Raw genomic sequence first — 24,208 nt, 5'->3', positions numbered from 1 at the left:
TAAGAACTGATGGTTTTATATTGTAAGCTCTGTTATAAATATTAAATCTTATATTAGCACTTACTTTTTTTTAAGTTATAAAATCTCATATCATTTAAGAATTCGAATCAAATATCATTTATAAATATCATTTTTTCTCAATTTAATCATATTTCTTTTATAAGGACAAAATCTTGACACTTAAATAAACATAAAATTTTAACTATGTTTGTAAATTTGATGTCAAAATATTTTATTTATTTATTTATTTTACTTCTTCAACCGATTGAGTAAGGCATTAAACCACTCTTTTTGGAAAGAAGAAAAATCAAAATTTACCACCTCTTTTGGGTGCAAATGACATATTAGCATATTATAATTCCTAATGGTTATCCAAATTTCACTAATAGTGATTATGTTATTACTTGCAAGATCTCTAAGTGGGTCTTACGTGTGGACAAAAATCTTGCATGTGCATTGAACAAGATACAAGAACACATCTATTTGACAAGGGTGATACCTTCAAACTCTTTCATTAGGGTCTACAAGGAACTTTGGACCGTGAAATTTTTAGCATGAAGGAAGTTGGATTAAGAAAGTGTCTTGCCTTTCATTCATTACACGGTCAATTATGCGAACCTACATTCAATGGACCATTGAACCTAATCACCATTGAGAATTGAGAATCATATACGGACAATGTATCTTGAAACAAAAGAACCTACCTTTTCAAATTCAGAATTCCATGTTTGATTTTCAAGTGTCTTATTCACCTAGTAGATAAGTATAACTCATAAGGTGCAGTAATTTTATAAGCTAAAGTTTATTTTATTTGATTTGATTCCATGGCTGTGTTTCAAAACTGGAATTAACAATTAACATTCTGAATCTTTGAACTTGAACCCTTCACGAACTTAGCCAGCTGTTTAATTGCTGAGCTGTTTGGATAGGCACTTTCATAACATGCTTAATTTATATATTATGGAACCAAGATGCCCCACAAAATAACCAAGTTAGGTGAAGATCCAAACTGCAAAAGGGTACCGTTTATCGTTAACATGGCAAGGAACACTGTGCATGCCTAACAAATTAGTCAGAGTGAAGTGTAGGTACCCTTTGAAGGGGGAAAAAGAAAATGGGATGTGGGAAAGAAGCTAGAAAGTGAAAAAGATCATGTGGACAAACCTGAAAGCGGTGTAACAGTTGCACTTGTACGGGGTGTCTCTACATGTCATAGTCCCATCATTCAGTACTGAGATTACAAAGCTAAACATGGAAGCAAACCACATTATTCTAGTTGTTTATCTGTTTACTCTGTCTCTAGTATTTTCTTATACGTACATAACTGCACATTAAATTTCTAAGGGCCACTAGCTAGCTAAGCATTATGTACTAATGCATCTAAATACTAAACATGGAGGCCATTGCAATGGCCTTCTAAGCATAGTTGCTTTAGGTCATTTTTTGGACGGATATATGTTTTTTTTATCTAATAAAAGTTTAGGTGAATCAAACTTCAATAACTCGACAAAATCAGGAATATGATATATTAGAACAAGTATCACGATTTAAAAAATACTTATAAAAGTATTTATAAATTATTCACTAACGAAGTCTATACATTTGTAGTGAAATTCAAATCTAAATCCTTGTGTGATATAAGTGTTATTCTTACTAATTTTTGTTAGTTTACAGTTATATTAGTATTCATGTTAAAGGAAAATCCTGTTTCTCTTTTGTAATGAAGAATATTTATTGAAGTATGTACAAATTATTCATGAAATCTTCACTATAGTAGTGTGATTCAAACCCAAATTGTAGAGGGATATAAATCTTATTCTTACCAACAAGACTAACCTTAATTAGCTCACCACTATAGTAATACTGATATGAAGGGGAGGCCTTGCTCCTCCTTTGTAATGAACAAGTCTTGTTTAGTGTATTTTGTATGCTATAGGTTTTCCCTTTTGTCCACAAGAGAAATTGAAGAAAATTAAAACAACCCTCTAAAGTTTATTATAACGTTTGAATTAAATCTTATTGGTTTCTAACTTTACTGTGTGTGGAGAGTTTCTAAGGTTCTGCGTCCATCACTCCAGAGTTATCCCAATAGAGTCATCCATCCTTCAATTCCTTCCTCAAAATTTGCTCTAACTGTGACTCAAATTTGTAAGCTAGTAGTATGGAAGTACTCAATAATCATATGACCCACTTGACGATATGCAAATATATGTGACACACCCTTTCAGCTGGGGAGAGATAATAGCAGTTAGCTTTAACAAGAATCCAAAGCGATTTATTTGTTTTTAAGGCAACACTAAGACCCATTGATAGACAATAGATGAAGGGCGCATCCCAATTGGTGCAAGGCATTTGCACAATGCTTACAAGAAGACAAATAGCTATGAGTCAAAACATAGTACCATCATTTGAATGCCATCCAAATGCCCCTTAACTCTGTTTCCTCTTGGCTAAGCCTTCTTGGAAACCTTCTTCCAGCTAAGGCTTTCACTTTCATGGAACATTCTTCTTGTGAATGTCTGGTTTGCCCTCGTGGAAGCTTTGCCTGCTACATTGTCCCTCTTCATCTTCACACAACCATACTGAATTATGGAGCTACTTTTGATATTAATTTCAAAAGAGAAATAATAGGATTGTAATATGTGACACACTCTCTCTTATTGATTGAAATTTATTGAAAATCACAAAAATTTAATGTCTTCAATACATTTAAATCAATAAGTGAGAGCATATATGAAAGAGTGTGATAAAGAGTATGTTGTTACCCATCCTTTATTTAAAATTATCCTCATAATAAAAAAAATGGCTACAAATTAAATTGCATTGCTATGGCAGACATTGAAGCATTGAGGAAGACTTTGTTGGACTATAGCCTATACCGTCGTTAGTGGACAACAAACAAGCGAGAAGACAAATACCTGATTCGTGTAGTCCATTGATTTGATAATATTGTAATCAAAATGTGTTCATAATTGAAGTATATTAGGGAAGCATTCAATCTTGAAACTTGGAGTTTACAAAATTGAAGTATATTAGGCAACTCTTCTGTACTATGGGAAAAATATGAATTTACTAAGCAATAATTAATTAGTTCCTATCTTCTAAACGCATCAATGAAAGAGTTTTTCACTAGGAATCCATGAATTAGCTGATATAAATTATTCTGACTTAATCAATGGTCTTAAACTCATGTCTTCAATAAATATTTTAAAATAAAATTTTATCATTTATAATAATTATATCCGAGTCTAACATATTTTTATTATTTGCTTTCCATTTATATATTAACCATTCGTTAAAAACGGTAAGGCTTTGTCCTTGCAGATCTTGAGATAAAGTGGGGGTGGATTTGGTATGGGCGTGTAAAGAAAGCTTTTTCCACAAAATTTAAACTAAAAATAGAAAAAAGGAACACTGTGCAAAGGCCCACTTGCAACAGTCACCGAAAGGCTGAATGCAGCAATTTAAGTAACTTGGCACATCACACGTGAATATATATGTATAGTGAAGGAAATATCTCACCACTACATCGATATTTGATTCGTCATGGAAGAAGAAGAAGAAAAACTTCATCTGTTTAATTAGTCTTATATCCATGTGTTGCCTAATTTTAACATTAATATTCGATAACTCAGCTCCTTCATGATCAATTTATGTATCCTCTTCCGAAAAATACCAAGGCCTTACTATAAAAAAAAAAAATCATTTTTTGTGTCTTGAGATAGCTTAGCCATTTAATTGATCCAACTCGGCGATTAATTCATGGTGTTGAGATCTTATTAGAAGCAGATGAAATAGAAGGTAGTGCCAGATCATTTATCAAAATTAAGAACTAATTGATGGCATGAGGTAACTCTAATGTACAGTAAGGTGAATTACGGGTTAAATTTAAATTATGTTTTGATGGATAACGAGCATGAAACCCTAGTCCACAGACATAAAAAAGTTTTCCTACATTGCGATAGAAGAGAAAATAACAACAGCAAGTAGTTCATTAATGTGACTGTGCACCAACCAGCAATATCTCATGGTCGGATATTCTTTGGCAATTCAATGTTCAAACTTGCTAATAAACTTGACATTGTATTATGATTTACGCATAAAAAATATTGAAAATTACGTTTAGAGTTTGTATTATATACACCTCTTCTTGTTGATCTCTTTTTCATTAAAAAAATCCCAAGAATTAGGATTCAAAGCCCAATCTTTTCCATTTGCTAAGTATTATGTCCACAAATATAGCCTTTTTCATTTACCGAAAGCAAATATAGTACTTCCAAAAGTAAAAATAATTTACTAAAAAGTGTGTCTCTGAATACAAATTAAAAACTTCAAAATCTAACATCATATCATATGTGCGAACTCAGAGTATTTATTACTTTTAATTCAAGCAATACAAATTAATTTTAAAAATATTAAAAGTTGATTAACTGCTATCCTAAACACTTATAATAAGGATTCCAAACTAGTTCTATTGTTTTAGGGTGCTCCCAGTAAGTTTGGGAGTACCACGGGTCTTCTTTTCAAAGGTTTACAAAATAGGTGTTTTAACTTTGGAAATTACAAATCAATCATTGCCATAAAGACTGTTTGCTGGAAGGTGCTTTAAATGGAATTGCCAGTAGTAGAGATTGCCAGATTGCAAAATGGGTAGGATTTGCAGGGCCTAACAAAATCTTATCTTATTGCTATAAATTTAAACTAACAAAAATAAATTGAGTTAATTTGGTCTGATATGATAAGTTATTGAACTTGAGTGAGTCACAAAAAATAAGATCCACGTAGAATTTGGAATGACCCAACCCATCCATTTTTTATGCTTGACCTGACAGTAAGGCCGGTTCATTTTACCATTTCTGGCTAGGAGGCATGGTGGTGACGGTTTGGTTGGTGACAATAATGTTTTATTGCTTCATTGAACATCATGCACCGATTTCTAATCTTACAGTAGTAACACCACATCAAAGCCCTATAAAAATTATTTCTCTCTATCCAATTCAAATTCTCATTGTTGTCTATGTCTTCATTGTCCTTTCATCCTAATTGAGAGTGTGCCACCAAAATCTTGAGACACAAGTATTAGGAAAGGACTTAATAACCATTACTAAGGCTTGTGCATCTTGATATATCTGAACCATTCACCAAAATAATATTATATCATATGGTTAAAATCAATTGGATGACAAGTGGTGGTCCATTTGCTAGGAGGGTCTTATGGCGATTTAGTTCTGGACTTCTTATATATATATTCACCATTTATTTTTTAAAGGATCACCATTGATTATTAGGTCTCAAAGATGAACATATAGAATTATTTTTCTGGTTATTTGTTATGAATGAGCACATTATTAAAAAAATAGTTTTTATGACGTATCTTTTACTATAGTTCTCAAAAACCATATTAGTATATAAGGTGATGACAATTTTGTAAATATGAGATTTTCAATAAAAATAATTTTACAAAAACCATTTTAAAAACTACCATTCAATGACTTTTTCACAACTCACAAATTAAGAATACTACTATCGGGTCTAAACTAGAAAGAGTTAATTGTGAAAAATGAAAATCATAATTTGTATATCAATTAAAAAATGAGATAAGTAAACAAGACAAAATCATATAATTTTAACTTAAATTATGCAATAAGTATTTTGTCAAAAATCATATGGTATTGTTTGTTTTGGCAATAGGTTGGTCACAACGGTTTTATCCTTAAAAAAAGTCTTGATAGATTAAGAGAGAATGATATTTATAAATTTTTCTTAATTTCAACTCTTAATCGATATGGGACTCGTTGGCATTCTGGAACAGATTTTTCAAGCATTTATTATTTAATTTTCAACAAAATTTAGAGGAACTTATTAAAAATAGTTTAGTTTTACTTAAAATATAAGATTTTGATTGGGTGATTTCTTAAATATAAAGAAATTTCGTGTCTTTAAGTTGGTTAATAAATTAAGTAAAAATACCAGTAGTTTATATGAATATATATTAATATCATTTACATATCAATCATTATAATTTTTTTCTATTACTCGGCTATGTAATTATCCCTTCTTAAATAACTTTTTTTTACCAAGTAGGCTGAGATTAGATTGCATTTTTTTGGTCAATGAGTTAGTGGAGTTATTTTAAAGAGTAGGAGAGAATATTTCATCTTCAAGATTGACCTTGAAAAGACTTATTATTTTGTGATTCGGGTTTTTTAGATAGTATATTAAGTTATAGGGATTGGAGTTTTGTGAGAGATGGAGAACTTCGATTTGAGCATGTATATTTCATGGGACATTCTTGTGTATGTTTAAGAGATTAAGGCAAGGATCCTTTTTTATATTGTCTTATCTGCAAGGCATTTTTTGTGTGTTGTATTTCTCCTATAAGGAAGATAATAAATACTTATTTCTATCTTGCACGATAACAATTCGGATATGGTATATGCAGTTTACGAAAAATCAAGCCTAATGATATTTTTGCTCATTATACCCAATTAAGCTCTCTTTAAAGTAGGAAAAATTTTCATCATGTTCAACATTTTTTTTACACATTGTGGTATGATCTATAGGAATTATGCATAACAAAAGTTAGATTGTGAATAGATAGACAATGTTCAATTCTTTTCTTTTATGTGTTAATCTTTGTAGTTTGTCTTTATTTATCTCTTTAGTTTTACCTAGTTACACTGATGTATTAAAATTAAAGTACATTTACTCTCTTAATAAGGCTTTATTTATCTTTTTTTTTAAATTGCATATAAAAAATAGTCTTCATTAAAAAAAATAAACTTTTAGAATAAACATTACAAATATATGAATAGTATAAAGTATTATACTAACATTTAATATATATATATATATATATATATATATATATATATATATATAATGTTCTATAACACTAGCATTGATATATTTTTAGGGAGTGACATTTGTGAAAACACTTGGGATTAACTAGGACTATAAATCATACATAAATGATCAATATTAAAAGTAAAATGAATAATTTTTTAAGTGATTTTGTAACCACCAACTAACTTATAATCTTCATCATCCTTATAATCCAAATTTATTGTTATCATTTATCATAATAATCAAACATTCTCACAGTAGTCATCCTATATATATTGTTAATATAAATCTGCAATGTCTATATAAACAGTTTAATTTTTGTGGGATAAAAGTTATGTTACAAAAATTAATCCAATATCATTTAACTAATTAGTATATGAATAGCAAATGCATGTGATCTCTTTAGAGCTTTATAGGTATAGATTTGCTCGGTGAAGTAATCATTAATTTGGATCTGTTTGACATGATGAATGTTGTAAAGACAAAGAAATTGGTGAAACGAAGCTACCTTAATTAGATTGATCAAGTTTAAAGCTTCTAGTAGGTAGAGTTATTTCATCTATCACACTGTTGAAATATTTGAACATTCTTGTGCATATTAAACATATCAAATACATATGACATTTTTGTATTAATAAATATTAATTATTAATTTATTAATTTTTGTTAATAAAAAAATTTAAACTCACAATTTATCCTTTTCTTCCTTTATATTTTACCATCAAATTAATTTTATATCTACAATACATACCGTGTATGTAGTGTATGAATACACCAAAGGTATTTAATTAGTACTCTGTTGCAATTTACTCATTACTGATCCATCAATGGTGTTCAAGTGATTATTTCATTGAAAAGTACACACAGGAAACAGTTAATTAGGAAAGGAACTGGACCAATGTTAACTGGTTTTTAGATTGCATCCCAACTGCTTGTTAAAATGACTCGTAATAGCCATTTTGGGTTAAACGTAGGCAACAAAGAGAAACTAATCATCAAGGAAGGGGGCCTATTGGTTTTACACCAAAATCAATTTAATTTCACACACACCGTAACGTACCTTTCAATATAAAAACTAGTGATTTAAATTAATTTGAATACACTTCTCAATTATATTCAATTAACAGTAGTGCAAAAAAAAAATCAATATTCCACGGAAATCTAAAACAAACAAACAACACCAAACGTTTGTGTAAATGAAAACTTGCCATCAGCATGTGCAACGTGAAAGTGAACAAGTACTGATGAGAGGACTAATATGATGACTCTTGAAGCGTATTATGCTACGGACACATGAACATGGTTGAACTACATGGGGGCCAGTGACCACGTGGCACAGCCTAGTTCAACCACCAATGTTGGTCCTATTTGTTGGTTTTATTCCTGTTCCATATTATGTTGACCCTCACACTCCCCTCACTCCATTTCAATATTACCCTTGCACAGCCCCCATTCTCTGGCCAGCTTTTCTGATCGAGAAAAACAATGAAGGTGATTGAATTGAAACCATGCATACAACACCATTTTTGTTTCCCATGCATGTTCAATTTTAGTTGTACTACTTTTCCTTCACTCCTCCTTTACGTATGGAGGTTGGAGGTTTATTCTTATAGGTATTCATGTTAATTATCTTCATATATGACTTGTTCTGTCACAGATCTTCAATTGGGTTCACAAGAGGTTTCATCATCACAACACTCTGAAAGGTTTGATTGACCTCTATGTATAACTTATCTCATTTGCAATTTAATAAACCACATCCTTCACAAGCTCCATATATGGTGGCATTAAACAAATTAATCTTCATGATATACACATAGGTGTTAGTTCTTTTTCTTTTTTTCAAGAGAATGACATTTTTTTTTTTTTTTTTTTTGTTGAAACTTTGATATTTAACCGAGTCAAATGGAGTCATCTGATCCATGTAGCAGACCTGAGCTAATGAGATAAGGATTTGTTTTTGTTTTAGTGTCATATTTTCTTCTAATGAATCTTTTGGTTTTCACTCAGATGGGTTTGCTACAAACATGAAAAAGACTGAACCTACAATTAACAACACGGATAGTCAAGCTTTGCTGAAACAAGTTGCCCTCACTGAATCACTTGGTGGATGGGAAGATGGCATTCTAACCATTGGCACTCTCGGCTATGATCCCTTAAAGAGCATCAACCCTCACAAAGAATACTTTGCTTTGGAGATTGAAGTTGAACAAGAAGATGGTGAAGGAGAGAACAACATCATGGTTGATGATCATCAGGAGGAGGAAAAGGGCTATAATGCTGCGCACGAGGAACTGAATCCATTGATATACAACTCATTTGAGCACAACTTTGAGGTGGATGTTGTTAGTGAAAACAACCATGATGATGGTGATGTGGTAGTTAGAAGCTTCAATGATGAAATTGTTGTGGCTCCACCTGTGATCTCTTATGAAGTCATGGAATCAAACGATGTGGATGCTGATGAAAAGAAGAAGAAAGGAGAAAGGATCACACTAGCTGATCTCTTCTTGGCTGACACTGATGTTAAGATAAAGCTTGACCCTTATGCCAAAGTCTGCCACCTTGCTTCAAGTGAAAAACCAAACCTTAAAGCAAAGCATGGACTCTCTTTTGCCAAGAAGCTCATTCCCCGTGTTAAAGACAATCCCCATCCAATGAAAGATATCAAAAAAGTAAGTTGTTATTACAGGGGGGAAAATGTCATGCACTCATAGTTTGATATTGGATTAGTTTTCATTGATAAAACGTTTGTTTAACAAAAGTTAAAGTCGGTTGAATTTTTATGCATTTTTAATGTAAGAAAAATTACACGATGAACCAATCAAAAATCATTATTAGTATAATTTCTAATACAATTAATATAAAATTTAACAAACTAATTATACAAAATGGTTTGTTATTGAATGGGAATATAAGAACTATTTACAGTGGGAGTATATAGACTATTTACTATTAAAATATTGTGGATCTACACTAAATTAATAGAGTTAATATATACTATCTATATATTAAATATTACAATATATTTTTCTATTAGTATAAACTAAATTTTTATATCAATCAATACTTTAATTTCTGCTAGACAAATTGTTATATCAATGGTTACAATTTTACTGTCTATTTTTTTCCATTGATAAATAATATTTTTTGTAGCCAGTGCCTCATTCACTAGCTAAAGACTGTGGAATTAAAACTCTTCAACGAATATGAAACAAATTAACTGGCTGGACCAAGTCAAAATTGTTGTTTTCTTGGGAACATGCATGTATATAGTGTCGGGAAGTTCAATCTGATTAAGCCGCTAATAGCAGATTTTGCTTGAATAAGTTTGATTAAGTATTTTTTTAATGCTTTGTAGCTGATGAAGAAGATGTTGAAGAGGAAAATCCACCCGGATCTTGATGTCAAGAATCACAAACCAGAAGGTCAGGAAGTGAGTGCAGCAGGATTAAACATTGATAATCACATGAATGAAGGCAATGGCTCAAGTTATTTCCTTCCAATTTAAGGTATGGTAGTTCCAATTTATGTGTTTTCATCTATTAAAACAGTGCCTTTTTTTTTCTGATAATATCTTTAATATGGTTTTTCTTACTTGTTTTCTCTACACTAGACAAACATACACATTTGCTTGTTCTGATGATGTCTATAGATATTTCTTTTTATAGTTTGGAACAAGAATAGACAATGAAGGTCGTCTATTTCTTCAAAATTTCCACCTAGTATTTCTTATAATTAATTTTGACCTATATATTAGAAGAAAAAGAAATTATAATACACTTTTTAGTCAAAAACAAATGTCCCTTTACACTTTTAATTTATTGGTCTTGACTTAGTAACATATTTTTGGATGGGTGATGCTAATCACACATTCACTGATTAGTAAGGAAAGAAGAAAAAGATAACACTAGAGGCAATAAAAAAATTATATATTAATATAGACATTGATTGTGGTATATACAGGTTTTTTTATTTATGAAATTATTCTATAATAATTGTATATTTATCCGTTGGTACAGGTCAATATATCATATTATTAGGTTAAACTCATAATATTTATATCATCCAATCAATTTTCATTAATCAAAGACTAAGGTAATCGGAACAAGCTTTATGACAAACCATTTTAAAAAAAAATATATAAAAAAATTATTAAAATCAACGTTTTGCATAGGTGATTATCGTTTGCTTTTGTATCCCAAATATGATCTTTCGTTCATTCATAATCTTTTTGACAAACCTTTGCAAGTAAAAAAGGAAACTCTTGCATTATTTTTCTCTGTTTTTCTCATTAAACTAATACTACCATTTTTTTTCTTCAACCACAACATCTTCTCGATTTAACAAGTTACAGCTTAGTATATTTACCGCTACGTATATACATGCATTTCTCAAGCGAGAAAGATACAGGGTCCAAAAACCAGTTTCCAAAATGTCATTTTCCATATGATAGTAATAGATCAATTATTTATAATCTATGGGTCCCTCCCACAAAATAACCCTGAAAAATCCAAGCAAGGAGGTAAAAATAACATCTTCTAATGCATCTTTAAAGTGGCAATCACGTATTGTATTCCTCTTGTTGTGACCTTTTGCCAGCCAATATAATGGAAAAAAGTAGGGACAAAAGCCAGGCAATATAATTTATCTAGTTTTATTGATATTTTTTTAATACTAATGCATATGACAATTAGCTTATTAGGAGACTTTTAGACAATTTCAAAAACTGTAATTGTGTGCATGATCCAGTTAATGGTACTAATTTGATTTAAGAAATGGTGCATTTTTACATAAAAAATTATCATGCATTATTTATTTTATTTCTCATTTTATTTCTTATTTTTTGAAAATAGATAATTTTTTTATATAAATATAATTTGTCGTTTCATTTATTCTACTTAATTATAGAGCCTAGCTATATGTATAGCTATATTGTAGGATTTGATGGAAATATATAAAAGTAAACAAAAAGACGTACATATGATCTTCAGCTTGTCAGTTGTCACGAGGACAATCGTGTTTTGTATGGCATTCTTCTTATGATATAGCTATTATTGGGGGTAAAAGTAGCTATATCTACATGATTCTTCGATGAGTTCCATCTGAAAAAGGAGGAAAAAGAAATTGGAATTTTTAATTAATATTATATTATATATTTCAATTCTTTTATACTAATTAACAAAGTTTATATAGCTAATTGGCCATTTATAAAATGACGAGTCCAATAAATAAATTTATTTCTCTATCTGTTTCATTAATTATTATTGGAATTAATTGTATTGAAATAATTTCTGACTTGTCGCAGGTACTAGCTAGTATTGAGCTGATGGGAGTATCACTCTTTAATCATCTGAAAACGTAGATTTGTTTATGATATATGTAAGATCAAATACTTAGATTTTCTTCTTGTTTTTTTATGACCAATGCATTGAACCCATGTGATTCTGTAATTTGTGCTATCCCTTTGTTTCTGTTGGCTTTAGTTTAATTTGACGTAAGGAGTGGATGTCTCTATGTACCTGCCTGTGGTTCAGGTTTATATTTTGGCACGCCTTTATGCATAGTTTTGGATAATAATTGGATTTAATGCATGCAAGCTGAGCAATTTTATGGTGCGACGGAAAGAAAATTTCCACTAAAAAAATGACAAACAAATAAAGTCATGCAAATAGTATCATATTATTTTTCTTAGGAACTACAACTCCAAGTTCGGCACAAAATAATGTGAGTGTCCCAAAAAAATAATAAGAACACTCCCCCTCTCTTCCCTCGCAAAAGATGATATATACTTAGTGCTTATCTTGATTATCTGAAGAATTCACCAAATGTATGCCATGAGAAAAATGTTAGAAATGAAGGAGGAGGAGGAGAAAATCTACAATGAATTCATTAACGGTTCCATGTAGTATTATTTATTTATCTTTTAAAAATATATATTTGTTATTTTAAATGTGTTAAATAGTTCTAATTTCATGCTCTTATTTCTTTCTAATTCTTAAATATATATTTTATACACTAATTATAAATGAGAATAATAATAATAATGGTCATATTAAAATGTTAAAAATAGTTTCAATATAAACAAGAATATTAATTATGATTTATAATCTAAATGTTATCTTTTGTTAACTTTCTAAGAATATATAATAGTTAAAATATCAATTATTAAAAAATCATTTAATAATATCAAATATTATGCTATTAATAAAAAAATTAAATTTATATTTTTTTAACAAATGTTATCTGCGAAAGTAGCTTGAGTCTCTCTTTTTTCCACGAGTAGCTCATTGAACATTTCTTCCGATTCATTATTTACAAGGTTAACAACCAAAGCCTAATTAAGTAATTGGAAGTCAAACCCTTAAATATCTTTTGATTAGGGTGACTCTTGCCTAGTCCTGCTAAGTTATGTGATGCCATTGACTTTCATCAGTTTGTGACGTGCTTCATTAAAAAGTGCAGAAATTATATATGGGGAGATTTGGAGAATAAAATGTTGTTTAAATTTATTTGTTAAAAAATATTTTTTTAAAAATAAAATAAAAAATTTAGTATGATTGTTTAAACTATTTTTGTTTTAAAAAATGTGTTATTTTATTTATTTTACTTCTTATAAAAGTATCTTTTAAAAGTTTAAATAAACTTATTCAAAATAAGTTCTCATATAATTTAACTGGAAGTTAGTTTATACTATCCCAAAACTTAGGTGAATTGGGACTTATGGGTGTAGATGATCAAATCAAAATACAAGTGTGCTGATGCCATTATTTTCAAAATAAATGGGCATAGACTGACTCAATTTTTTTTGGCATGGTGAGTTGATAACTTGAGTGTTGTATTTTAGTTTGGTAAGGTGTGGCAACTATCAACGGGAACTAAACCATCACACTTTATGGACTAGCTAGGAGTTGGATCAATGATTATATCACGCAATCTCATGATAGCATTAAGTTCTACATTTTAAGACTTACAGATTTCTTTTAATTTATGGCAACTATGATTGAATTTGGGGGCAAGAAATCCTTGGTTTTTTCAACCAATATGCAACTATGATCATGAGGTTTCACTTATATGAAAAAAATCAATATTTCAAGCAAATGCAGGAATAATGATTGATTGACATATGATCACATGAAGTAGGAAAAACTCATAATAAGTGTCTAAGGCAAAGAAATCACATGCATGACACATACTATAAATTGAAGTGTTTTCATATTTGATGATTTGGGGAGAAAATTTCAAAATCCGAAAACAACTAGGAGTGAGAATATATGTAAACAGGATTATTAATCCTTGTACTAATAAATGCATTCAATTAAAAATTAATAAATGTGAGTGCTAATAGTCTAACATCTATTGACTCACATAGGCTAATAAGAGAACAGGGACCTTTTTAAGTTATTGAATTTTTATATATTTTATAAAATATTTTTTAATTATTAGTAATAAATTTATTATATTATTTGTATTTAATTTGTTATTAAAAATTAGTAAAATTTATTTTCTATCTAAATATAAAATAGAATAATTATATTAAATGAGAATATTTTTAAAAATTATTATTTAATAAAAATATTTTAAAAAAATTCTTTAACAACTTTTTTTGGATTTTCTTTGTTAATTTTTTTCTCTTTCAATTTATATTTTTTATTGATGCACAATGAAAAAGTAACTTTATTTTAATAATATTTGTTGCACAATCCATCTTTTTCATTTTTATTTTTAAGTTGAACTCAAATATTTTTAGAAAAGAAACTACTAATAATTAAAAGTAACTTTATATAACAATATAAATAACTTATTATAATATTAAAATATATTTATACGTTCAAAATATTTGTTTGATAAGAATTTTAATTATAATATAATACTTTATATAATATTTTTTTTATATAACATAAACATTTATATTATACTAATATATTATAAAAACGAACAATCTTTAATGATACGTGTGTGTGCACACACGTGCGTGCTTGCATATATGTGTAAATTTAAGTTTTAGTAAGCATCACTTTGATATTAATAATGTAGATATTTTTTCCAAATTAAAGTTAGTAAAAGAATTACTAATAAAAGTATTAAACTAAAAGAATTACTAACAAAAGGAATTAGTGTCCTAATAAAAGTATTGAACTATGTTAAAAAAACAATTTTTTAGTGTATGTAATGTTGATAATATATTATTATTACTTCTTGTGATTAATGTCAATGTTGAAAAGATTTTTAAAAGAAGATTTAATTTGAGATAAACTATGTTATATAATAGTGATTAAATAAGTTATTGAAGAATGAAATGTTAAAATTACTTCATTATTAAAGTGTAGTTGTCAGATGTAATTCACATAGAAAAATAAAATAAACATTGATGAATTGTATTAAAGAGGAACTCAAGTAAAATATATGTTAAAGACCTCAAAACTTGTAGACACTTAATTGGTTTAGGTTCATACCACATTGAAACTTTATAATGACAAACTAATTTGGACGAATAAGGAAACATGTTATAAATCTTATCTTATTGTTCAATTCTTATCAATAAAAAATAGAAACAAATGATATTATTTTATAAAAATATGAAACCAGTTTAATTTTTCATAGAGTAAAAAAATATATAAATATTTTGTAAGAAAAAATGAATTTACTAAAAAGGAAAAAAGTAAATAAATCATCTCTTAAGTTTACAAAAATTTTACAAATATCTAAAAAAAAGTAAAGTGTGTAGCAATTTAATTTCTTAGAAATAAGATTAGAAGAAATAGTATGTGTATTGATAATATAAACTATCATTTACCAGAAATTATTATATGTTATAATTTTATACATTTTTATAATAATTATATTAAAATTTATATAATTTTTTTTGATAAATTAATAATATAAATTTTTTGAATACTTTTTTACATTAAAAAAAACACATGTATTCTTCATATGTCTTTTTTCTCCATAATAATACAGTTATTTTTTATTACAAGATTAAAAAATGGTAAACAAGAAATATTGAGTAATGCAAATCTTCCTAGTCAAGATTTTATTTTTGTCAAATTAAATAAAATTCAATTTTATTGGCTGCTTTAAATGTTACTTTTAATATATTATTTTCCAGGTAAACAAAGTACAAACACATATTTCAAAGTTTGACTTTAATGATCTGAGCGTTAGACACGATGTCTCGTCTGGTACATGTCCTTTTTTCCCTTTTTATTTGTTTATTTAGTAATAATACCCAATTTTTTCTATAAAAAATAATTGTTGAAAGTTGGGCAGGACAAACAGTTTTAGTTGATAAATAAATAAGTTGAATTAAAAATATTTTAATAAAATTAATAGCTAAATTAATTAATAAATATAAAATAATTCAAATATAAATTATGATAAAAACAATACAAAAATAAAACAAAAAAATTATAAATTCAAAAGTTTTGTGGATTATCATTTAAAAATCTTTCAAAATACTCTTTTTCAAACAAACTTTTAAATTGGTCAAATAAGTCTGTATGATAGAAGGTCTGTACCCAAAAAAATTATTTAAATATCCAAAAAATAATAATTAGTCAAGTAAGTTAAAAATTAATTTATAAGTTTTATGAAAATATTCAATACACAAATGAATGAATGTAATTAATATTTTTTATTTATATAGTAAAAACTATTCCAACTATTTAATATTACATTTATTACTATCTTTTTTTGTTTATAAAAAATATTTGAATTTAATAAATAAGTTTGTAATAAATAATAGTATTAATATTATATTTAATTTTCAAATAAATTTAAAAAATATTTAAAGTTTGGACTTTTCAAATGTAAAAAAAAGTATTATAAATAATTTAAGGTTGTTGAGAAAGAGAAACCACAACAAAAAGTGGTGTCCTAAAGAAAGACCATCTTTCTCTTTTCTGTATCACCGTGTAAGAAAATTTCTTCTTCAACTTTTCCTATCAATGGTTGTGCCTTTCGTTTCTTTCTTCATTTTTTAGCCTTCGTAATCTGAATTTTTCTTGGGTTTTTAGTATTAAACAATTATATTTTCCTGTTGTGTGTTGTATTTTATGAATAACGTGTGAATTGTAAATGTGGTGTGGTTGGTTTTTCTGTGTGCAGTGGAAGAGACTGAGATGGGTTCAAAAACCAAGACTTTTACCTTTGAAGAGGTGGCTAAACACAATCACAGGAAGGATTGTTGGATTATAGTCAAAGGGAAGGTGAGTTTTTGTGATCTGAAATTGAGTTTCTGTCATAAATTTGATTCCTAATCTGTTTTTCTTAGTTGATCTGTTTTTGTTTATTGGATGAATCTGATTTGTGAATAATCCATAGTTGAATTGCACATTCATGACTTTATCATACTTGATTTGACTAATCCTGGGGGCTTCAAAATTCCCCCATGCATGGTTTGGGAGTGAGGTGGATGGGGTTCAATTTATTCAGAAAAGCCATTAATTGAATTTGAATTTTATATTAAGTTATTAAAAAAAATTAAAATTTGTGTATGACATCTAATTTTTAAAATTTTGGTATAAAAAATAATCCAAAATTCTTTTATCAATTTAATCCCGAAGTCTGACATGTAGGACTGTAATTATGTAGTGATAGGGTTATAGGAATGCCTGAAAAAGATGAAAATGACAGTCATTAGTCATTACCAACCCTCAAATAATAATCATGAACAAGGATTTTCATACAATGATTCTAAATAGGTGTCTCCCCTTATGATAAATGTTACTCCTTCCATTCTAAATTGATTGATGTTTTAGCATTAAAAAAATCATATTGGTTAATGATGTTTTCAAACAAATATTTAAACGTGTATTTCAATGTTGCACCCTAATAAATATTGTTGTTTTAAAACACTTAATAATATATTTATTGAAAATAAAAATAAAGTTAGGATATTGGCCCCTAATAGATACTATTGTTGTGGGTATTTGTTTTTCTTAATTTGTATGAAAAACCTTAAACACATGGATTAAGAAAAACAAATACTTACCGACAATGGTATTTAATAAGGGTCAATTTTTATTAAAAATGTTTTTACTTTCTTTATTTCAATAAAAGCATTGTATTTATAAAAAAACAATATTACTAAAGAGCAAAATTGGAAGAGATGTTTTAATATTTCACTTAAAACATCAATCAATGTGAAAAAAAATTTGAATGCTAAAACGTCAATCATTTTGGAATGGAGGGGGCGTATTTGATTATATTCAATAATGAAATATACTGAAAGCTAGATTAATCACAGTGTTTGCAATGGGAATATGTTATTTAATGATTTAGAGAGTTGTCTAGGCATAATTAAATGTCATATATATACCATTTGTAAAAACTGGATTGCCTTTTTTTTTTTTTATTTCCTTCTCATTTTGACACTATAGCATCCACAAAAATACTATTAGAATTATTGTATTCATAATTTTGTTGAGGGATATGACTATCAGGATTGGAGTACAAAAACACTATCTAGTATTAACCGTTCAGTCATTCAACATGAATTAGTTAGCATGCGCCTGGTTGGTAAGGAGACTATATTTGATGCTTGTTGATCTTGTTATGATCTATGGCTCCTGGCTGTTGAGTCTTTTCCCGAAGTGACATTGATGTGAAATTATTTATTGAGGAATAGGATTATCCTGTTTAAATAAGTGGAAGTTAAATGAGTTATTTTTCAAGTGCTCATTACATATTGTCATAACACTAACTGAGTTAACTAATTCGTAAACTAACATGTCATTTCCTATCCAAAAGAAGATTTTACTTTCTTTTTTGGTTGAAAACGAACCAAATTTTACTTTTTAGAACAAGTTGTTTGTCTGTAGTGTTGGCCACTGCATATTTATTGGCCTGTATACTTTTTTTTTTCCTTCTAATTATTAAAAGAAGGAATGCTATTGAAGAGAAGAGAATACACACACACTCGAAAAGGGAAAGCAATGAAAGAAGAAAATCTTCAAACTACAATTCTACCAAATGAAACTTAGCCAAAAAATTCTTACTCTCCAGGTTTCCTAGACCTTTAATCTCCCAAAGCTTCATGAGCACAACTTATTTAGAGGTGGCGAATGGGAATGATCACCTTTCCTCTCTTCTTATAACTTTACATGGTATCAGATATTGATGTCTCCATCAACAAAGTACAAACACCTCTGCATCCATCAACACTCCACCCCCTTCAAGCACTCAGAATCTCAATCTTCTCAAATACCTCCACTCCTACTCAATACCTTTCGCTTGTGATTTCTACCAAAAAAAAATACGTTGCTAAAAACTCTTGATTTCAATTTTCAAAGATTATCTTCTCTGGAAATCCTCATTCATTCCTGTCCTTACTTAAAGCCTATAATGTTTTCAATCCTATTGAAGGCTGCCACACCACCACCTCTATCTAATCAGAATGATACTAATTCTTTCCTTCCTAGTTATCAGCAAAAGAAAAATGATCCTTGTTGGTAACATCATAAATGTCAATCATTTATGTGAATGGCAACCATGTCATTGAATATTCTATTTAGACTGTCTTTACTCTTAGAGAGAAATATGAACTCATTGGTGGTTAGTTTAGGAAACTTTAGGGACTGGTAATGTTATCGAGCCTATAAAGTTATGATGATGCTACCATAAACAACATTGTTGAAATAAATATCTGACAGTAAATTGATTAGCCAATCAAATGGTTGAGCTATTTTTTTATATATTTCTTTTTACACATTGTCTGACAATTGAACGGTTAATAATACTTTGCACTGCTGGAAGGACTAGTAGAAGGGGATATAAGAAAAACTCTACTAGAAAGAATAAGGTAGCTTATGTTTGAGTTACCGTTGAAGGGATATCCAAGATACTTTTATCAAAGTATTTCTTTCATAATTTCTCTGTTTTTGATGTGTTGAAAATCATACTACCAATATTTAAAGGTATGTTTGCTTTTGCGATCAAACATTGGTAGCATAAATTCTAACACATCTAAATAGAGAAAATAGAGAAATTACGAAGGAAATACTTTGACGAAAGTACCTTGGATATACCTGCAATGTTTACCCAAACATATGCTATTCTATTTAGTAAAAATTTTCTTTTATTCCCTTTTAGCAGCCCTTTCTGCAGGGCAGAATATTATTAATCCATTCAATTATGAAACAGTGTGCAAAAAGAAATATATATAAAAAAGAACAGCTTAACTAACCATTTGATTGGCCAGTCAATGCATTTGAACGGAGAAGTTATAGAGGGCTTGCTTTGACAAAATGTCGTTTGAGGAATTCCAACGGTACCCCAAACAGGCTATAAATGGTTAAACAAACATACCATACTAATTTGTACCTTTATTTCTAGATGTCAAATGCATTCCCCTAGTTCTTATCCTTCTCTTTTCAGTTTTATAATTAATTGGGTATCGAAACTTAAGGAGATATTCCCTTGGATTTTTCTTACAAATAGTATTGGAATACAAGTGTGAGGTAAAGTTTCATATTGAATAGAAGTGAAAAAGTTAAGTACCATATAAGTAAGGATAGGACCCATAAACTTGAACCTTAAGGTTTTGGGTTAAAACGTGGTGTCAAATTTCTTTATGTGGTTGTTCATGGCTTATTAGTGTAAATCTCCCCGTGTTTACTCCCCTCAATTCCCCAACAACTGGTATCAGAGCCAGGTTTGACTTGGTGACCGGATCAGACGAGTGAGATGACGGCAATGGATTCTTAACCTTGGGGATCCCTTGTATCGAAAGTCTTCTTGGCGGCGTGTCCCGTGGGTATGGAATACTCATGGATGATAATGACTTCTACTCGAGAGGGAGACTACAACCATATAAGTGAGGAGAGAACCCATAAACCTGAGCCTTAAAGTTTTCGGTTAAAGTATGGTGTCAAATTTCCTTATGTGGTTGTTCATGGCTCATTAGTGTAGATCTCCTTGATATTTACTCCCCTCAAATAGTAGGATTATATATACATCAGAATAATTTGCCTAGCATAGTAACATGCATTCCATTGATTGATGCAGGTGTATGATGTCACCCCATTTTTGGATGATCATCCAGGAGGTGATGAAGTTTTAGTGACTGCAACAGGTAATTATCACTTTATCTTGGTCAGTTTCACGCCATTAACATTATGCAATCAAAATAATAGACACAGAAAATTAATCAATAAAGAAACAGAGAAAATAATAGACATGAGCCAAGAATGTTTGTTTTGGTCTTTACACAGAGAAGGATGCCACCACTGATTTTGAAGATATTGGCCACAGTGATTCAGCAACACAGATGATGGAAAAATACTTTGTTGGGGAGGTTGACACCAACACTCTTCCAGCACAAGTTACCAGCAACAACAGTGTACGCCAACCAACACAAGCACCACCTGCCTATAACAATCAATCTTCAGGATTTGTTGTGAAGATGTTGCAGTACATAGTGCCATTGCTGATATTGGCCTTTGCATTTGGCCTGCAGTACTATGGCAAAAAAAACAAGTCCACTGAGTCAGAAAATTGAATTTGAGTTTGTGACCATTGTTTTAGTGGTAATAATAGACTGGTGGCAGTGTTGTTTCTTTTCTTTTCTTTTTGGGGTATCATTTAAAACTACTTCACTATCTCAAATACCATGCGGGGATTAATTTTGTATTCTTAGTGTGTTGTGGCCTCTTGCTCAAGTTATGCTTGTTGTTATTTAGGTACCGTTCGATTGAGTGGAAAGAAAAGAAATAAAAGTTCTAAATCAGAGTAAAAAGGTGTTGGATCATCTCATGATACTATTCATTTATTCTCTTTCCCCCTTTCTTCTCAAGCAAATGGAGACTTAGACTCAATCTAGTATCTCGTGAATAATATTTTGAAATAGATTCAATTAAACCTAGTAATTGGAGTACATATAATGCTATTTTCTGTTATGTTCCATGTTTGTAACCCTGACTAAATATTGTTTTGTTAAAAAGATTGAATCGTTTAATGGCAGGTAATCAAAGTCGTGAATACCTCTTAAGTACAAATATGTATCTTGTTTGGGAATTACTTTATGTTGACGATATTATAATTGTGTTCATCTCTCTTTTCATAGACATTAAACAGGTGAGATTATGAAACTTTTTGTACATTTAAAAAGAGATTCACAAAATTTTCACATGAAAATTTAATTTCTCATAATATTTATTCAATTCCCATCCCTTTTGTTTGCTTGAGAAAGCTATATATGGATCTAACCATGTTATCTGTATGTTATTGTTCTCGGGCTATGGTTTCTGTATACTTAGCATATTGAGCTTGCGTTAGGTTTAGATTATTTTTTTTACATGTTGTGTTAGGTTTAGATATTCAACAATAGTTTTGTATAATAGCAGGTTTGAACCTAGAATTTTATATAAAGTATTTAAATTGTTTACTATTAGGCTTACGTTAGTAGGTTTCAACAATAGTCAATACATCTTTTTGAACCCTTTAGATTGACCAATTACATCTTCTGCCTTTTCTTTCTATGCGCTTAAGACCGAAAGGTTGTGTATCCTCTGAACGATCTCCAACCAATTAATTAATTTGATTGCATCAAACCATGATCAAATCGATTCAACCAACGATATTCTGCTATGCTCGGGGATTCTCCACGATAGCAAAAACTGAATTCCAATCCTCGAGGGGGTATCATCATAACAAGTAACTTGAATACACTGTCTAGGTGACCTCAAACCCTAGAAGAAACCTATATTGCAACACCTTTAAAAAATTTACCATTCCTTAGTCAGGGTATGTTGTAGGCATTATTTAGTTTATTTGTATAAGTAATTATTATCATTAAAACAAATACAACCAGCAGCAAAATAGTTTTTACAACTAATATTCTTCCTCTAACGGCGCCCTTAATAGTTTAATTTTAACAAGCACATAATTTTGGCTGGATAACTTGCTTCGATGATCAAATTTGTTTCATACACCAAATGTAACCGTTCGAAGCAAATTAGAACCTACTATTCTCTTAACTTATTTTGGTTTTTAACAAAAAGAGAAAAAAGAATTTTACATTTTTGAGAAATGAATTTTCACTTATGATATTAATCACGCTGAATCCATTGTAGACCCGTTATAATTCTTTTAGAACTGACCGTAGAGCTATAGATAGATGAGACTTGAGAGAGTATAAAATAAAGTTTAAGATTCGGTCCCCCACTTAGTGAATCCCCATGACAAAATGTGTCATTTAGGTGTAGACATCGTTGGACCCATCCATCTTCCTTTGTGAGCTAGAGGGCAATAACCAAACGTAAAATCTTGTTTGTCCCACTTTGTTTGGCCCAATAAAACACTAAACGACCCACGAACAAATTTGTCCCCTTTGTTATGTTGTCAATTGCATATTTGAGCTCACCTTATTTCACACTCCTTTCTTTTTGTTTTTTTCTCAGTAAAATTTTTTCACTTGCCTTTTTTTTCTTTCTAACATAAAAAGGATAAAGTATATGGGATGAATATGCCGGGAGAATTTTATTTTTTTTTGTTTAATGAGACTCAAATAGGATAAAGACTCAAGCTTCAACTGGTGTCATGTCATTCATATTAATTTGATAAACCGATAGGCTTTTGGTAGCATAAGTTTTTTCTCTTCTTTTTTTCATGTCTTTGGATAAATCTTTACAAGGAAAAGGCTAGGGAAAATTCTTTCTATATTTTTAGTTATGACTTTTTATAAGGGAAACAGTAGTCTTCGTTTTATCCTTAAGCTGTGAAATAATTTTATTAATTTAATTCATACGATGCCAAGTTTTTATAAGACTATGCTTGGATATGTGGAAAGTGACACATTTCAACAATTAAAAACCAATAAATAGGTAACAAATGTATCTCAACCTAATGTTTGGTCACATACATTGATTAGTGTTCTTATCAATAATGTCCGCTATGTTTGCAAGAGGTTGGTAGATAGTGGTTTCTCTAGAATATCATTATTCTTGCTTTAGTCTTTAGAACTTTGATTTGATGTGCAAATTCACAGGACAAAACAACGAGCAATCCGAAAAGAAAAAAAAAGAGAGAGAGAACGAAAGAGAAACAAGGACAATTCTAGAAGTAACATAAAAGATCATGTGAAATCATAATTTCCCTCAACTCGAACTATATATGAAGTTAATTAGAAGTCATTTACATGTGAAACTCTTTTTATTAACACTAGTTAATTAGAAATTTTCAATAGATATTACAACTTGTTACATACTATGTTTGTTTCTTGGAATGTCACGCTAATGGTGACCAACATGAAACCTAGCCTTGTTGCATGGTTTTAAGCTGTTATGTTGATAATAATTAAGATTATCCGGAAAATTAAACTTAAAACGCATAACCAGGTGATTTAGAAATATCGATAATTTTG

General features: G+C 29.5%; 2 protein-coding genes across 3 annotated transcripts; both read left to right on the top strand.

Annotated features, from left to right (window-relative positions):
• The first annotated feature begins 8,250 nt into the window (after positions 1 to 8,250).
• Positions 8,251 to 12,436, top strand: LOC114390273. The gene is made up of 5 exons (XM_028350980.1): positions 8,251 to 8,337; positions 8,504 to 8,552; positions 8,857 to 9,521; positions 10,208 to 10,358; positions 12,155 to 12,436. Exons 1-4 carry the CDS (start codon positions 8,332 to 8,334, stop codon positions 10,355 to 10,357), a joined length of 870 nt encoding a protein of 289 aa, XP_028206781.1. The 5' UTR covers positions 8,251 to 8,331; the 3' UTR covers position 10,358; positions 12,155 to 12,436.
• A 4,250-nt stretch (positions 12,437 to 16,686) lies between these two features.
• LOC114391221 (cytochrome b5-like) lies at positions 16,687 to 21,608 on the top strand. Of its 2 annotated transcripts, none has more exons than XM_028352272.1 (4): positions 16,687 to 16,760; positions 16,954 to 17,054; positions 20,854 to 20,920; positions 21,060 to 21,608. In XM_028352272.1, the coding sequence occupies exons 2-4, from the start codon at positions 16,968 to 16,970 to the stop codon at positions 21,344 to 21,346; spliced, it is 441 nt and encodes a 146-aa protein (XP_028208073.1). In that variant the 5' UTR covers positions 16,687 to 16,760; positions 16,954 to 16,967; the 3' UTR covers positions 21,347 to 21,608. The 2 variants fall into 2 exon arrangements, with proteins under 2 accessions (XP_028208073.1, XP_028208074.1); XM_028352273.1 differs by having other exon boundaries at positions 16,727 to 16,796.
• The last annotated feature ends 2,600 nt before the right edge of the window (positions 21,609 to 24,208 follow it).

The sequence above is a fragment of the Glycine soja genome, chromosome 16 (genome assembly GCF_004193775.1).
Source record: "Glycine soja cultivar W05 chromosome 16, ASM419377v2, whole genome shotgun sequence".
In the NCBI taxonomy this organism is placed as follows: Eukaryota; Viridiplantae; Streptophyta; class Magnoliopsida; order Fabales; family Fabaceae; genus Glycine; species Glycine soja.
Note: the sequence above shows the minus strand (reverse complement) of the source record. Positions and strands in the feature narration are given on the sequence as shown.